The following is a 19,437-nucleotide window of genomic DNA, read 5'->3' on the forward strand; positions in this document are numbered from 1 at the left end:
AAATTCTATCACAAGTCTATTAAATCAACTTATTAATCGACTAATTAAGGATCGACATCCTTAAATCGACTAATTATTGAAAAGAGCTATGTTTATCACACTTGATCATCACATAATCTTCTTGTTGTCAAGTAGAACTTTCTCTTAGTTCTACTCACTTCACTTTAACATCAGTTCATGTAAGTCTTTACAGGCTTTAAAAAAATCAGCCGGCTCATCATTTCCTATAGAACAGTAATATTTCATAACATCACATACTATAACTTATTCAGCCATTCCCCAATTGATGGGCATCCACTTGGTTTCTAGTTTCTTGCTTCTACAAAAAGGGCTGCCACAAACATTTTTGTATATATGGGTCCTTTTTCCTTTTTTTTTTTTTTTTTTAAATCACTGTGGAATACAGACCCAGCTGATCAAAGGTTATGCACAGTTTTACAGCCCATTGGGCACAGTCTAAAATTGCTCTTCAGAATAGCTGCCCAACAATACAACAGTGTCTTAGTTTTCCCACACTCCCTCTAACATTTACCATTATCTTTTCCAGTCATCTTAGCGAATCTAACAGTTGTGAAGTTGTACCTTAGAACTAACTATCTTAATTTCATTTCTCTAATCAATAGTGACTGAGAGCATTTTTTCATATGACTAGAAATAACTTTAATATCTTTGTCTGAAAATTGTCTGTTCATATCCTTTGTATGCCATGGGATCTTAAATCACAATACTTAAAGCTTTACTTTTTTCATCTGTAAAAGCAAAACTACTTCTTTACTTCTGAAGACACCATAAGATTGAAATTACACACAAAAACAATAAAGAAGTCTGGTATGATGGATTGAGCTAACTAGACTTTAAGTCAGAAGTCTCAGTTTTGGTACTTATAAGTTATGAAACCAAGCAATACATTCAAATTTTATCAGCCTCAGTTTCTTTATCTGTAAAACAAGGTTAGTGCTTACACTACACCTACAACACAAAGTTGTTGGTAAAAAAAACTTTCTAAATTATAAATCAAAATATCAGGTATTACTATTGCTTACTTCTTTCTTGGTTGTACAGAAAAGTACTTTGTAAACTGTAAATATGGCTATTATAAGGCAATTTAGAATTCCTTTGAAAATACTACACATAAATCTAAAATACCTTTTAAAAAATTAAAAATTTCTAAACGAACTGAAATTTAACTGAATTGAGCACTTTCATAACATAAGCATTAATAAATGTTAGAAAAGTAAATGAATTTATCTCCATCTGCTTTCTAACTCCTGATCTGAGAAAATGTTAAAGGGAATTGTGTTGGAGTTACAGGTAAAGTCAGCCTTTCCTAAAGTTAAACTAGGTGACACATAAAGGAACTAGCCTCTGGCTTCATCAGGCCTGTCCTAGGTGATTAAGATATTCTCTGTTTGGCTTATTATCCTATCCTTTTGTAATAATTCATTTGCATTCATTTCAGATTTAGCAAAAGGATAAATCTTAAGGAATTAAACTCAATAAATTAACAAGGATTTACATGGAATGTCATGTTAGGTATCACCTAGCATACAAAGATCAAAACTAAATAACACTTTGTTCTCCAGAAAATTTACAACACTATGAAATTTACATGTTTCTTATTTTATATTTGAATTTTTCACAATAATATGTGAAGAATACTACAGAAAACCAATCTGTGGCCCACAATCTGGGAGTATTAAATTAATACTAAGGTTAGTTATGTTTGCAATTCCTTGGGGCACCTAGAAGGTGCAGTGGCTACAGCAGTGGAGGCAGGAGGATCTGAATCAAATCCAGTCTCAGATACTTACTATCTCTGTGACCCTGGGCAAGTCATTAGTTCCATTCCTTCCCCCAAAGATACTGCTTTTCTTTGAGGGGAAAAAAGGAATTAGTAATAAAAATTTATTATATACCACTTTAAGCTTTTATATTTATTATTTAATTTAATCATTGCAACACTACTGTGGAGCATTATTATCTCCACTTTATAGCTAAGGAAACCGAGAGTCAAAATAACTTTCTCATTATCACTTAGTCAATGTCAGAGTAGGGGTTTGAATAAGTCTAGAAATCTTTCCATTATATTATTATGCTTCTCATTTGAAGTTAAAATTGATTTTTAGATTAAAAATTGAATAAACAAAACTCAAATTAGTCTTATAATAGGATTCAGATTGAGGGAAAGCATCAGGCTCTGAAGAACATACTTTGAAAATCATAAGAATGTGACAGATTTTGTTGAATTAAATTTATAGACATTTTGCTAACATATTTTAAGATTAAATTCTTTACTTTCCATTTAAGTTTGAATGCTTTCTTCAAATGATCTTTGCTGATTATAATTTTTACTTCATTATAGTAATTAAAATGATGTCTTTACTATTTCTGCCTTTCTGATTATATGTAGCATATGATCAAATTTATTTTGAGTCCTGACCTTCTCGATTGTTGAAGTTTTTGGTAATTCGTTTAGGTCTAAGGAAGTGAACATTGAGATCTCCAATTATAATAATTTTGCTTTCTAATTCTCCCTGAAAATTGAATAACATATTCTTCAATTATTTCAGCATTATACTATTTGGTGCCTTCAGAGGTTATGAGGATTATAAGAAGGGGAAGAACTGAGTATGATTCCTGGATTACAAACTGAGATTTCTCAAAGGATGGTGATGTACATAATGGAAATGAGAAAATCAGACAGAGAAGGGAGGGTCTGGGAGGAAAAGCAAAAGAATTTGAGTTCTGATTTGGAAACACTAAGTTGAAGATACCCACAGAACAACCAGATAAACTGATAAATACAGCTGGGCTTTAATGTATGACAAAGATGCAAGACTAGATATATCAATCTTAGCTTTATCTACATAGAGCCATAGTTGAACCAATGGGAGCTGATGAGATCAGAAGTATAGAGAGAAAAAAAAAAGAAGTCCTGATACAAAACTTACACATAACTGCCCTATTGTTTTACTCTAACTTCCACCCCAAGTTAATACTTATCTTTCCTGGATAGTTACAAAAATCTTCTATCTGGTCTCCCTGCCCTTATTGTCCAACTTGATTCTATTACAACGTATTCCTGCTACACATGTTCCTAAGTCACAAATCAACAAAATCAAGCCTTTCTATTCTCTTCCTCAAGGACTTTTCTGTACTCTTTTTCACTTTTTTTAAAGATGGATTAAGAATTTATGATGATTCCAGAATATGATTAGTCTGTTTTGATGATATATATCAGTAAATTAGTATTTAAATTTTGTGATATATAGGTGTGACTACATTACACCGTAATTTGAATAAGTACTTGTAACAAATCAGCCTATATAAGGTTTTATCACCAAATAGAAAAGTCTAGATATAGTTTAAGTACTTTGCTTCACTGGTTCTTTTGAAGTTGTAGTGAGAAGAAAACTTTCTCATATTTCGTTGGCTCTAGAATACTTTTTCTCATATAACTGTTCACTCTTCAATGTTTATTAAAAAAAGGAGAACTGCTTCTACTCTGGATATTTGTCCCCTTTTCTCTTCTGCTACTGATATTGTTTTAGACCAATAAATATGCAAGAGTATTGAGTCAATAATCTGAGTCAATGAAATGACAAGAAAATTACCAATTGTGTATGATGGGAACCTTGATAAACAAATAAATTCATATTAGGTATAGTCTCTATAAATATCAATATATATAAATTAAGACATACATTTGGATATCTTTAATTTTAGTGCTACTTATCTTAAACTATAAAATTTGAAATGCTAAAGAAATTACTTTTAAGAAAACACTTATAAAAACTAAATAAATTAAAAGCTTACGGTGATGATTCCAGAATGATGCTATTAGCCTGTGTTGATGATGGAGATCTCTGATTCACAAAAACTTCACTTGGAGATGTGTGGACTATATGGTCTACCAAGTGACCAACTGAAGATGGTCGTAGTCGGGTTCCTTCTTGTGTAAATGCAGAGTTGCGACTAAATAAAAGTTGTATAAAAATTTTAACTTTTAAATTAAAACTTTTGTACATTTTTTCTAAACTGTGTAGACTAAAAACTTTTCTTTTAAAAGATTCTACATAATCAAGATGTATATGTGTATGTACATATATAGTTTCAAAATTATTTGCTCAGCTCCTCTCTCTCCATTCCTATCCCTCATTTTTTTGAGTAAATCCAACATATGAATATGTGAGCCTCTCTTTGGAAGAACTGTAAGCATTTTCTTTTAATGTGGCTCAAACATGTGTTTAATGTTGTTTTTATAGGAAGTTTCAATGGCTTGGTCTTCATCCAGGGGTGTGTGTGTGTGTGTGTGTGTGTGTGTGTGTGTGTGTGTACAAAAGATAACAAAGATTAAAGTTTTCACTGGGCAGAAACTCAACTTAGAAAATTTATAATAATGCAGACAAGTGAGGAACTGGGTTAATTTGAAGAGTGTAAGTCAGATTTCCCAAAGTTTTAAAAAGAGATTTTTTAATTATTTTGAAACAATAAAATCACTTTTGAGTAGGGTCAGTAGATTACTTATAAAAGGAGCTGCTTACAGTTGACCCTTTCTCTAAGAGAGCCAGGGCATGACAACAGCACTAACTTGCAATTATATCAAGTAAAGCCTTGGGATCCAGGGGTAGGTAACGGGTAATCCATTGTGTTAACTCAATTTTATTGGAAAGGATAAGATGACAGAATGGGAACTATATAGTCAGAACAGATGATTTATGCATACTGTATGATTAGCTTATAGTCCTACATACAATGTAAATCTGGGAATTGAAAACGTTGACAACTATTATTTAAAAGGCTCATACTAATGCAAACCTGAGGTCATATTTTACTTACTGATTTGGTGTTCCAGGTGGAGAGCGTGATGGTAAACTTTGTGTTTCTAATCTTTCATCAGACAATGAATTTCTACTCACTACTTCCCAATCCATCAATTTCCGTGCCAAAGGTTTACTGGGAGATCTGTAGAAACAATAGGAAATGGCTGAAATTATAACACAGGAGGACCTGGTTTACCTAATCAAATCTTAAATGAAATCATAGTTATTTCTTTCAGGTAAATAAAATCTCTTAAGTAATTATATGCAAGAAATGAGTGTTTCAATATTTTACAGTGTTCTTTTTAACTCACTATGACATCTCTTTTTTTTTTTTTTTTTTTTTTTTAATTTAATAGCCTTTTATTTACAGGATATATACATGGGTAACTTTACAGCATTAACAATTTGCCAAACCTCTTGTTCCAATTTTTCACCTCTTACCCCCCCCCACCCCCTCCCCTAGATGGCAGGATGACCAGTAGATGTTAAATATATTAAAATATAAATTAGATACACAATAAGTATACATGACCAAAACGTTATTTTGCTGTAGAAAAAGAATCAGACTCTGAAATATTGTACAATTAGCTTGTGAAGGAAATCAAAAATGCAGGTGTGCATAAATATAGGGATTGGGAATTCAATGTAATGGTTTTTAGTCATCTCCCAGAGTTCTTTTTCTGGGCATAGCTAGTTCAGTTCATTACTGCTCCATTAGAAATGATTTGGTTGATCTCGCTGCTGAGAATGGCCTGGTCCATCAGAACTGGTCATCATATAGTATTGTTGTTGAAGTATATAATGATCTCCTGGTCCTGCTCATTTCACTCAGCATCAGTTCGTGTAAGTCTCTCCAGGCCTTTCTGAAATCATCCTGTTGGTCATTTCTTACAGAACAGTAATATTCCATAATATTCATATACCACAATTTATTCAGCCATTCTCCAACTGATGGACATCCATTCAGTTTCCAGTTTTTAGCCACTACAAAAAGGGCTGCCACAAACATTCGTGCACATACAGGTCCCTTTCCCTTCTTTATAATCTCTTTGGGATATAATCCCAGTAGTAACACTGCTGGATCAAAGGGTATGCACAGTTTGATAAGTTTTTGAGCATAGTTCCAAACTACTCTCCAAAATGGTTGGAATCGTTCACAACTCCACCAACAATGCATCAATGTCCCAGTTTTCCCGCATCCCCTCCAACAATCATCATTATTTTTTCCTGTCATCTTAGCCAATCTGACAGGTGTGTAGTGGTATCTTAGAGTTGTCTTAATTTGCATTTCTCTGATTAATAATGACTTGGAGCATCTTTTCATATGACTAGAAATAGTTTATGACATCTTATTATACTCCCTCGCCCCCATCCCCTAGTTCTTTCCTAGACCATCCCTTTGTGCTGTTATATTCTCCTCCATTTTCATTTTGAACTGTTGATAAACCAGTTCAGCTCTACATCTTCCTCTTTTTTTGAGTTCCTTGCTCCTTCTATCAACAATCTTGCCTTGCCAAACCTTAACTTTAGATTACTTTAAACATCTTGTGCCTTTATTCCTATTCACATGGTTAACAAAACTAGAGAAAAGGAAAACATGTAGTAAACCACAAATTTGAGTCACCTAATTCCAACTTGGCACTCACTAGGTATGACAATCTTCCATAATTGATTCTCTCCTCCTTTTCACTAGAAAGGTTTTTCCAAACCTTTTCATCCTTCCTCTAATTATGATTCCCTTTCCCTTCACCCTCTCAGCTAAAAAACTTGCTTCACAAGTTTAGACCATTCTCTAAGATCTCTTTTCCCACCTTCCTCATTTTACTCAGATATCTTTTCCCACTCTATCCTCTTTCACTCATCTCAATGTAGAAATGGCCCTTCTACTTGGAAAGGTAAACTTTTCTGAGTAAGATGTTCTCATTTCATAATTCCTTGTTCAATGGCTACTTCCTTGCTGCATTCACTCATTCTCAAAAAGAAAAACAAAAAACAAAAAACAAACACCTCACTAGATTTTGTCATCCAAATAAGCGATTGTTTTCTATTCTTTTCCCTTTCATGGTTAAACTATTAGAGAAGTCTGCCTACATACAATTGGTGTTCTCACGTCCTTTCCTTTCACTCAAGTCTCTTTAGCCTATCTTCTAAAATCATAATTCAGGAGAAACATCTTTTATCGCAAACCTAATGTCCTTTTCTCAGTCTATCTGAACCTCTCTCCAACCTCTTTTGACACTTTCAAATCACCCTCTTCTCTCTAATATTTTCTTCTCTCTAGGTTTTTATTTATTATTCTAATTATTAAAAAAAAAAAACAGAAAAAAGAAAAGCAGAAAAGGAAAACAAAATAGAACACGGTCATGTGCACAGGAGAACATCAGGGAGAATTCAAAATATATAACAATAAATTACCAGTTCAAGAAATGATATATAATAGAAGAAATTATATTCACAAGTGTCTTTGCTTCCTTGTAGGTTGTTCTTTTGTTATCTAGTGTGCCCTTTTTAAACTCTATTTGTTCCCCTTTCATTTTCCATTTTCCCCAATCCTCTCAAGCAGACTATAGTTAAGTACACCACCCCCCACCATGTATCTAGAGATACACACACACACACATATGTACCCCCCCATACACACATAGCATAATAAATACATATGCTTCACCACACATAATACACATGTGCACTTACCCATTTATTAACGTGCATCTAAAAATAATATTACTATGGCTGACATATAATGTGGATTTCTCTCTTGACTGAATCATTTAAGTTTAACTTTGTCTAAGATATATGATTACTAGTCATACTTTTTCCCTAATAACTTCTATTCCTGATTTTTGTACTCCTTAACTTGCCTTACTATTATTAAACGCCCCTTTCACTCATAGGTCCTTCCCTTATCTTCTTCCCCCACCCTTTCCTTCTCACTTCAGCCATCTATCTCACCTTAATTCTTTATAGATTTGTGTGTTATACCCATTATAGCATATAAAGCCCTCCTTTCCCTTCTAATGTCTCTTTACTTCCTCAGCACTTCATTTATATAACATAATCGTTATTTTTTACATTAACTCTGCCCTAATCTTTTGAGTTACCTAATTGCTGATGTCAATCTTAGATAAATGGCAAATATTTTCTTGCAAAAAAACCATAAAGCAATTTTTCCATGTTAAGTTTCTTGAAACTGTTCTTTGGTATTAGATCTTATATGTTAAGTTTTCTATTGAGTTCGGCTTTGGCTGAAAGTCTTGAAAATCTGCAAGTTTGTTGAATGTCCATTTTTTCCCCCCATTCAATATTATGCATAATTTTGTTGGATACCCTTTTGGCCACTGGCCTAGTTATTTTGTTTGCTGGTAGATATGGTTCCAGTACCGTGGTCTTTTATTATAGCTGCTTATATTAAACACAACACAATTTTAATTGCACTTCTAGCATATTTGAATATTTTTTGTGTCAAAGTTCATTTTTTGGTCACAGCTTTCAGATAGTCCAATTAATTTTTTTATTTTCTCTTCTTGATCTGTTCTTCAGAACTATTGTTTTTCTTAAGATATTTCACATTCTGTTATATTTTTTACTTCAATGTTCTCCAAAGATGAACCCTTCTCTATGGTTGAATTCTTTCTTTGCTGGTTCATTTTCTTTAAAATGACAAGTATTAGTGTAAGTACCTCTAATGGTGGGGTAGGAGAATGTGTCTCTAGCTTCATTTCATCTCTTCCCTCTGATCTGGAACCCTAAAATTCCCTTCCTCTTGTAAATGCCCACAGTCAGCAGCAACTTTGTCCCACTACTTCTGCACTCACTGGGAGTGCCAATTCCTTTTCATACAAGGTGATATTTCTGTAGTACAGCTGGGCCTGGTTTTCCTAACCAGTCAAGGTTCCCTCAGTGCTCCTGAACACAGATCCCTCCAACTCTACACGCAGTCTGGGAGGTGACTGTAGTATCTCAACTAAATTCCACTTTCTACCTAAAGCTTTTACCAGTACCCCTTTGATTTGTTTTGACAATTTTGTGCCATCCTTTCATATAATAGAATACATCTTTGAGGAATCTTAATCTTGGTCTGTAAATTTGGGTTTAAAAATATTTTAATAACATACTATAATTTTAAATTAGAAGAACATAGGATAGTTTACCTCTCAGACCTGTGGAGGAGGAAGGAATTTGTGACCAAAGAAGAACTATCATTATTGACCACAAAATAGATCATTTTCATTACATTAAGTTAAAAAGTTTTTGTACAAACAAAACTAATGCAGACAAGATTAGAAGGAAAGCAATAAACTGGGAAAACATTTTTTACATTCAAAGGTTCTGATAAAAGCCTCATTTCCAAAATATATAGAAAACGGACTCAAATTTATAAGCAATCAAACCATTCTCTAATTGATAAATGGTCAAAGGATATGAACAGACAATTTTCAGATGAAATTTAAATTTTCTAGTCATATGAAAAGGTGCTCCAATGCAAATTAAGACAACTCTGGGATACCACTATACACCTCTCAGATTGGCCAAGATGACAGGAAAAAAATAATGATGAATGTTGGAAGGGAGGTGGGAAAACTGGGACACTGATACATTGTTGGTGGAACTGTGAATGGATCCAACCATTCTGGAGAGCAATTCGGAACTATACTCAAAATGTTATCAAACTGTGCATACCTTTTAACCCAGCAGTATTTCTGTTGGGCTTATATCCCAGAGATCTTAAAGGAAGGAAAGGGACCCACATGTGCAAAAATATTTGTGGTAAGCCTTTTTTAATGGCTAGCAACTGGAAACTGAATGGATGCCCATCAATTGGAGAATGGCTGAATAAATTATGGTATGTGAATGCTATGGAATATTATTGTTTTATAAGAAATAACCAACAGGATGATTTCAGAAAGGCCTGCAGAGATTTATATGAACTGATGCTAAGTGAAATGAGCAGAATCAGGAGATCATTATACATGGAAACAGCAAGATTATGGTTATCAATTTTGATGAACCTGGCTCTCATCAACAATGAGGTGATTCAGACCAGTTCCAATGGTCTTGTGATGAAGACAGCCATCTGCACTCAGTGTGAACTGAATGTGAACCACAACATAGTATTTGCACTCTTTTTGTTCTTGTTTGTTCTTTCTCAATTTTTCCCTTTTTAATCTGATTTTTCTTGAGCAGCATGATATTTGTGGAAATATGTAATGAGGAATTGCACATGTTTAACATATATTGGATCACTTGCCAAATGGGGTAGGGAGTAGGGGAAAAGGAGGGGAAAAATCAGAACACAGGGTTTTTGTAGGGGTGAATATCAAAAATGATACATGTATATATTTTGAAAATAAAAAGCTATAATTTAAAACAAGGTTATGTCTGCTAAATAAATATGACATATCTGATTTTTAAGACCAAAATCAATCATCTTTTTTTGTTTTTTGAAATATACTGAAATATAATATACTTAATAAGAATGTTGGAGGGGAAAACTGCATTTTTGGTGGAGTTCTGAGAGCAATTTGGAACTATGTCCAAAGGGCTATCAAACTGTGTATATCCTTTGATCCAGCAGTGTCTCTACTGAATGTCCTAAAGAGATCATAAAGGAGGTAAAAGGATCCACATGTGCAAAAATATTTATAGTAGCCCTATCCATTGTGTCAAAGAATTGGAAATTGAATGAATGCCCCTCAGCTGGGGAATGGCTTAAGATATGGTATATGAATATAAAGCAATATTATAATTCTATAAGAAATGATGAGCAGGCTGATTTCAGAAAAGCCTGTTATGAAAAGAGCAAAACCAAGAGAACATTGTACATAGTAAAACAAGATTATATGATCAAATGTGACTTGGCTCGTTTCAACAAAAAGGTAATTAAAACCAATTTCAATAGACTTGTGATCAGAAGTGCCATTCATATCCAAAGAGAGAACTATGAAGACTGAATGTGGATCCAAGCATAATTTTCACTTTTTACTGCTGTTGTTGTCTGCTTCTTTTTTTTTCCCCTGGATTTTTTTTTTTTTTTTTTTTTTTTTGCTTAGAATGATGAACATGGAAATATGTTCAAAAGAATTACATGTGTTTAACCCTTTTCATATTTGATATCTTAGGAAGGAGGAAGAGAAGAGGAGAGGGAGAAAAATCTGGACCACAAAGATGAATGTTAAAATCTCTCTTTACATGTAATTGAAAAAATAAAGTACCATTAAAAAATTAAAAACAAAAAGAAAAATATTTTTCTCATGGGATATGATTTCATAGGAATAAAAAAAAATCAGGAACAGATTAGTCACCACTAATGTTTTTCTTTTGATAATTTTTTTATCAGTGCTTTTCTTAATGATAATCATTTAACACCTGTACTATCAATTTATACCTAACTATAAATGTGAAATTAAGTTGACTAAATGAAAATAGTGTTTAAAAGAAAAACTTCTCAGTAAATTTTGAAGTTAAGAGGAATATTAAAATTTTCAAATTATAATCTGATTTAGAACATTCATTTCACCTGCCTTCATCAGCTACACTTTGCCTGAACTCATTCTCCAATGTGTAAAAAATTTCATTATATCTTTATCTTCTCAATACCAATTACATCAATTTTTCATGATAAATATAACGTCCCTCTCTTTCCCTAGCAAACTTTAAAAAATCCTTTAACTCACTCCAGATTTGCTTACTGCTTCCAGTATGTTCAAAATTAAAGTTCCTTTAATTTTATGCTTCATCCTCCCATGTTCCTTTCACCTTCTGGAATTCAAAAAAATTCTATTCCCCTAGAAAATATTTCCCTAGCTTTCCTTTCCAGTATTGGTTATACCTTCTTTCATACCCCAACTCTCTGGCCCCAATGTGGGAATCAGAATATTCTGGTCCCCACTGGGGACTTTCAGGTTCTCAGTTATTAAGCTCTCCTCTTTTTTAAGTTACCCTTATCTTCATTTGTTATTTATTGAAGATTCAAGCCACTTTTATTTCTTGGGCTCCAAATATTTTCCCTTATAACCCAAAACTTTTTAATCTATTCAACTTTCATTACCCACTCATCTACTTCACCCAGATACAAAATGGGACAATCATGCCCTTGATCTTTTATCTCTCAAAGTGTTTTTTTTCCTTAATCAATAAAAATAAAATTCTCATACAAATTTCATCGTCTCTTATTTCTCCTGCCTCTCCTCATGCTTAATTTAACTTAAATCAATACATAATATTGTTCAAACACCTCTATATACATGATTAATCTCATTCCATTCCATCTACTGCAACACATTGCTCCCTTCTACTTTCCCCATTCTCTCACTAATCCAGTCTCTCTCCATCTACAAAAATAGCCAGGTGTTCACAAACCTTAAAAAAATAAAAAAAATTTCAGTCTGGCCATTTTCAATAGCCATATTTTATACTTCTCCTCTCATGTTTGGTCAAGCTGCTTTAGAATGCAATTTCTGTACTTGGTTTCCTTATCCCTCCTTCTCACTAAATTGCACCTCTGATTCCATTTAACTGAAAAATACTTTCTATGAAAGTTATCAATGACCTCATAACTATGAAATATAATGTTATTTTCATAGCCCTCATCTATCTTGACCTCTCTTCAGAGTTTGACCTTATCTAATACTATGCCTGCTGGATTCCTTCTTCTCTAGTTTCCCAGGACACTTCTTTGTCCTGGTTCTTCTAAAGTGCCTGTATTTTCTCAGTCTCTTTTGTTGGATCTTCATCTAGCTGATTTCCACTAATCAAAGGCTAAAAGGCTTTGTCTTAGACCTTATTATCCCTACTTAAACTGCATTCCATGAACTTAAAAAAAAATTATCTTATTTCAACATAATTGGTTTCTCTTGTAATCCAACATAGTTTGTATTATGCATTTGAAATGATTATTCAGAGGATATAAAAATGTCACTAGATTGCTTAAGGATTGCACCAAATTATATAAAAACAAATAGGATAAGAACCCCTTAATTAATAATGTCGTCAAATCCAACAGATTCAATTATCACTCTACGTAAATGATGTGTTTCCTGAGCTCTAGTTCTCAAATCATCAACTATGTCTCAGACTTCTTGAATTAAATGTTCTACAGACATTTCAAACTGAAAATATCCACAACAAAATTCACTGGATCCAGCCAAAATTATTCCCACAACTTCTAAATTGAGTGGTTTTCTTGTACAAGACATCATCATCCTCCTAGTCATCCAAGCTCACAACCTCAGTGTCATTCTTAATCAATGATACATTTCTTATATATCCAAACTATTGTCCAATCTTGTTTCTATCTTTACAACTCCTCACTTATGTCTCCTTCTCTCCATTCATAATTATGTTAAATTTGTCACAGTGAAAAGGAAAAAAAAATACTATCTTAGACTCTTAAATAAAATGGATAGGTAAATGTCTTAAAATGCATAAAATCAATTCCTTATTCGAACTTGATAATAAATGTTAAGTAACCTACTAATTGTACTACATAAGAATATTCAATTATCGGGCAGGGGCTAAAAAGTTAGTTTTTGTTTCCCTTGGGGGCATAAAAATTCATTTGAAAAAAACAAAACACTCACCTTACATGTGGTGGGGATTCGAGATTCTTTATGGCTCTGTTACTATCATAATTTGAACTCTTTTGTATCTAAAGTAAATTTCAGACATTTATTTTATTAACAGTTTTAACCTCAGGGACCCACCCACTCAAGTTTGCTGTCTATATTTCCTGTTGTGTATGGAAATTTCAGAGAAAAAAATACCACATTGTATCTGTGACTTTGCAGTGTGATAAGATCTATTTTCTGATCATGGCACTCTTTTTCTGCTGTGTGGATACATTCTCATTCTCTTTCTTTATAGAGAGTAAAATATACTTTTAGGAAGTCATAAAGCCAAAAAATATATATTCAAGTAAAATAACTTGCCCAATTACTGTTGAAAACACTCTTTATTTTATAGAAAATGTTAAGCAGAAATTTATTCTATTTTTTTCAGAATTTCAGTAGATAATGTCACTGAGATAAGAGTTCTATATCTTGTTAATACTTTAGTGAAATGAATTATTTATATAAGCAACTATTAAAGTTATGGTGTATTCTTGAAGACACAATCATGTCATTAGAATAAGATTAACATATTTCATAGAAAGTTTACAATATGAAAAGCTAAGGGCCAAATGTCATTGTCTAAAATAATGGTGCTAATTAAGCCAAATTGAGTCCTATATTGCAACAAAAATATCTGTCTAAAAAGATTTCCAACCTTTAGCTAATGGCCTAGTATTTCCAGCAGGACTCAAGCCAAATGTATTATAGCACAATTAAATAATTAGGACAGTCCCTTGGAACTTACTCTAATGAGTAAGTACTCTAATGAGATTTGATCTATACTGGTCATACAATGAATATGATTCATTTTAATTATAAAAAGATCTGCGAAATTAAAGATGAAATATTTTATTTGCCAAATTAAAGATGAAATATTTTATTTAGTGACTAACAAATATAGAAGTGGCCATTAAGTTTCAAATCAGATAAAAATATTTGTACATTTCTGAATACTTCTAACTTTGAATGACTTAATTTACAAGGAAAGAATGCCAAGTAATTTGTAGGCAATATTAACCTCAAAATATCATTAACTAGATACAGTTTGGGACCTGAAGAATTCAAAAGCAAGCCCTGACATGGTAAACTTATCTAATCTCATGTTTGGTATAGTTTTGTCAATATTTAATGAGTGTCTACTATGGATAACATAGTATACGAGGCATTTTAGAGTTTATACAAATGAAAAAATATGGTCCCTGTCCTCAGAAACTTTTAATTTAGTAAATTTAATTTAGCATATAAATGACACTAGTACAAAATACAATGTGGTAAGTGAATAAAAAAAATTAAATACAATAGTTGAGAGGCAAGAGATTCTTCTTGCTTGGGTATATGGAAGATCAGAGAAGACCATCCTGCCATCTAAATTAGACAATGAGAAATAGAAACAATTTTTTAAAAAAGGACTTCTTTTTAATTATTAATGAGAATAGGGAATTCCAGGTCTGAGAAGACATGAATCATAGGAGAGATGATCAAAGAACAAAATTATTTTTCCATTGATTAAGTTGACTTGTGATACTTGAGGAAAAGTGGAAGAGGGTTCCATGCTATATATAACAAATCACAATCAAAACTACAAAGGAGCATAATGTAAAGCACATATACTCGTCTTAAAAACATGTGACCTCACTGCTATTATACAAATAAAGTACACACTCTCTATAAGTACTACATCAAGAATTATAATCTTGCTATATGTGTAATCAATTCTTGTACTACTATTCAAGTACCACAAGTCATCCTGTTATTTCTATCTCCACATTACCCACGCATACTGTTCCCTTCTACTATCTCACTACTGTCTCACCTCAACTTGGCAGGCGTCTAATTGGTCTCCCTGCTCCTTCTCTCTCTAAACCTCCTCTACATTTGTCAAAACAATACTTTAAAAAATAAGGCTTTTCCCTCTACTCCAATACCTTTATTTTTTTCTCAATAATATTTTATTTTTCCAATTACATGTAAAGATAAGTTTTCAACATTCATTTCTGCAAGATTTTGAGCTGCAAAATTTTCTCCTTTTCTTCCTTACACTCCCTTCCCAAGACAGCAAGCAATCCAATATAGATTATATATGCATAATCATTCCAAACATATTTCCTTATTAGTCATTGGAAAGGGTTTAGAAAGCACAAGAAAAAGCAAACCAAAAATAAAAAACTGAAAATAATATACTTTTATCTTCATTCAGTCTCCACAGTTGTCTCCCTCAATGCAGATGGTATTTTACATGTCAAGGCTATTGGAATTGTCCTAGATCAATGTACTGCTGAGAAGAGAAATGTCTATCATAGTTGATTTCACATAATCTTGTTATTGTATACAATGGACTTTTGATTCTTCTTACTTCACTAATCATCAGTTAATGTACGTTTTTCTAGGCTTTTCTGAACTCAAGCTTGCTCATTATTTCTTATAGCAAAATGATATTCCATGATATTCATATTATTTATCATAACTTACTTAGCCATTCCCCAACTGATGGACAGCCACTCAATTTTACTTCCTTGCCATTACAAAAAGAACTGCTACATTTTTGCACGCATAGGCCCTTTCCCTCTTTTATGAACTCTTTGGTGTACAGATACATGGTGACAATGCTGTAATGGGCCAGAATTCTGGAGAAACTCTTACAACATGGTGTTAACTCAGTGGAATTGATAAGACAATAGTTATCTAGTTTAACAGTGATTAATAGTTCTCTAGTTCAGTACATGTACTTAGTACTTAATACAGTTCAACAAGATTCACACGTATAGTGATGTCATTATAATAAAAGTATATAAGCTGTGACAAACTCAGCCAGAGAGATTCATTCCATCTACCACCTTTGTGGTGGCTGGAGGCTGGAGCACAAGCCCTCAGACTCACAGAGACTTCAAGACAAGAGACCCATCGTGGTGGTCTTCCTGCCTCTCCCACAAAAACCAAGACACATTCCAGAGGACCTCCAGAAAGCTGGCCCAGGCCCCAGGCAAGGAAACTAGACTGTGAAGGAAATAATGAAGAATTTGGCCTTTTTCCTGGCTATTCTCATGGTAAATTATTCTCCTGAAAAGAAGGCTGGTCCAAAGATCTCCAGAAAACCAACCAGAATACTACATAATGCTGCATCCGAGGATATGATATTCCTAAGGCCTAATTCCTATGATGTCACACTCTTGCTCAATAAACTCAAAGGGCTCCTCATGACATTTGGAAATATTTTCATTTGGCTTTTAAAGTTCTTCACAAGAAAATTGTGACTTTTTTAGCCCTATGCTAAAGCAATCCTTTTTACATTTTTTAGTCCAGCCTGATTAAACTAATTGTTTTTCCTCATATATGAACATTCCATTTAATATCCTTATGCCTTTGGATAAACTATCTCCTAGGGTTGCAATATACTTCTTTCTTTCTTCTTCTCCAGAGTATTCCTAACTTCTTTCAATGCTCTACTCAAATGCCACCTACTCCATATCCTTCAGCACCTTTATCTTCCTGTCAGGAATTCAATCAGTCAAAAAGCACTTCTTAAGTTCTTGTTATGTGCCAATGTGCACAATGTGCAAACAAAGAAAGACAAAAAAGCCACAGTCCTCAGGAAGCGCATATTTGTACATAAAAAGTACAGTTTAAAATGGAAGGCAGCGAAACTAAATGGCACCATTTAGTTTGATACTGAGCCTTAAGACAGGGAGATCTAACTTCAAATTCAGCGAGAGATTTTCTACTTGTGTGAACCTTGGGCAAGTCACTTAACCTTTGTATGCCTCAATTTTCTTATCTGTAAAATGAGCGAGAAAAAAAAAGGCAAACTATTCTACTATTTTTTTTCCCCAAGAAAACCCCAAATAAGATCATGAAAAGATTGCAGACAAATACAATAACAAAGATAAGAACAAATGGAAGATGTAATCTCAGGACTAATAGAAAAGCAGAGACACAGTTACAGAGTGATGGAACTTATACATAATGGGAATTAAACAGAATCTAAGTGAAGAAATCTAGGAATTGGAGATGAAGGAAACAGAAATAGGAGATAATCTACAAAAATGAATAGGCATAAGAGTATTAAGTATTAACCACAGCAAGTCAGCCACAATAGGTAGAATGAATATAGAAAGGAATGGCAAGAAGGGAACTGTCAAGTTTTAAATATCAAAGATATTAATAAAAATGTATTAACTTTTTTTTTTTATTTAATAGCCTTTTATTTACAGGATATATGCATGGGTAACTTTACAGCATCAACAATTGCCAAACCTCTTGTTCCAATTTTTCACCTCTTCCCCCCCCCCCCACCCCCTCCCCTAGATGGCAGGATGACCAGTAGATGTTAAATATATTAAAATATAAATTTGATACACAATAAGTAAAATGTATTAACTTTTAAAGAAATTGTTCGTGGAGATAAAAAGGAACCTTTGGAATTTATTGAGTAAAGGAATAGCATGGTCAGATCCATAATTTAAGAGAGTCACTGACAACTGAGTATAGAGCAGAATAGGGAGAAAAAGAGGAAGACAGAAGGGAGAAGGTTATTTCAGTAGATAAAGAGTAGATTGAAACAAGTTTGATGTTCTGAAAGCATAAGATTGGCCAACAGATTAAATACATAGCTAAGTATGAGGGGGTAAGAGTAAAAAATTAGGAATGACAGTGAGGCTGATAGTATTTGGAAGATAGGGAGAAAAGTTTAGAGTCAAAAACTGACCTTTATTTTGGACACGCTGAGTTAAGATGTCTATATAGAAATGACATGAATAGAACAATTTGAAATGTCCAAGAGGCAGTTGGTGATGCAGGAAAAGAGATTAGGCCTAGATATTTCACTGTTTAATCTATACCTATATCTAATGTATATTTATTGTCTTTCCCAAAAGAATTTTTGCAAGTTTTTTTGATTTTGTATGTATTTGGCACATGGAAAGCATTTATTGTTTACTGATTGATTATAAGGTATATTATATTAAAGGAACACTTTTGGACAAAAGAATGCAAGACAATTTTATACTTTTATTTGTAAGCAGATAAAACATTCAAGTATCTTAAAGCTGTGTAAGGTCCTTACTTCAGCAGGCTCACAAAATCTATTTACTTTAGTAGTCTAGGGAACTAGTACTGGCTTAGTTACAAAAAAAAAAAATCATTTAGATGTACAAAAAAATCTAAAAATTTATCTAATCGTTTTCTGGCTTCAAAACAAAGAAAAAATTATTAAATCTTCAATTTAGATGAATAAAAATGAATTATGCACAGACTACACACTTCCATTAATCCAAAGACTCAAAAAAGTACAAAATTTCAACGTGTAATAATTTCTTGTGATAAAGTATTGTTTGCACTAAGGATTGTTTGTGGGTTGTTTTTAATAAGTTCTTCCCTTCAAAGCTTGTATTTAACATAGGAATACTAAAGTACTTACTCATTTTTACTCACAGACTTCCCAAATACAGATTAAAAGTAACTTTTATCAATTAATGCACTGTAAGAAATAGTCTGATAAAGTAACCTCAAGTTGGATATGTTTAAATGTATAAATTATTACTGTGATTTAAAATAATTAAAAAGAATATTTTGAAACTGGTACATGGAACAAAATCTTGACCTGTTCTAACACATTTGACACACTGCCCAAAACAGTAACTAGATGATGCAGTAAAGAATGCAAGGTCCAGAGTCAGGAAGACTCATTTTCCTGAGTTCAAATCAGGCCTCAGATATTGCTAGCTTTGTGACCCTGGGCATGTCTCTGAGCTCAGTGTGCCTCAGTTTTCTCATTTACCAAATGAGCTAGAGTAAAAAAATAGGCAACCCATTCTGGTATCTTTTCCAAGAAAACTCCAAACAGAATCACAAAGAATTAGCTACAAATGCAAAGACTGAGCAACAAAACAGAAAGTTCAATTGAACTGTCAACATTTGAAATAGTCTACTCTGATCTAAAGCCACATTTCCACTCTATTTATGAGTTAAACTGGGGCCAATTGCTTGACAAAGGCAGTGAATAATGGACC

General features: G+C 33.0%; 1 protein-coding gene across 5 annotated transcripts in view; it reads right to left on the reverse strand.

Moving 5' to 3' along the window:
- Positions 1-19,437, reverse strand: part of PTPN4 (protein tyrosine phosphatase non-receptor type 4) — a 218,855-nt gene that overhangs the window by 59,879 nt on the left and 139,539 nt on the right. For all 5 annotated transcript variants that reach the window (XM_031959946.1, XM_031959947.1, XM_031959949.1 and 2 more), the window contains 2 exons: positions 4,840-4,965; positions 3,817-3,975 (listed from right to left, as the gene is read on the reverse strand). In XM_031959946.1, the coding sequence (XP_031815806.1) occupies positions 3,817-3,975; positions 4,840-4,965 (285 nt within the window). The remainder of the gene's footprint in view (positions 1-3,816; positions 3,976-4,839; positions 4,966-19,437) is intronic.

The sequence above is a fragment of the Sarcophilus harrisii genome, chromosome 3, assembly GCF_902635505.1.
Source record: "Sarcophilus harrisii chromosome 3, mSarHar1.11, whole genome shotgun sequence".
NCBI classification, from domain to species: Eukaryota; Metazoa; Chordata; class Mammalia; order Dasyuromorphia; family Dasyuridae; genus Sarcophilus; species Sarcophilus harrisii.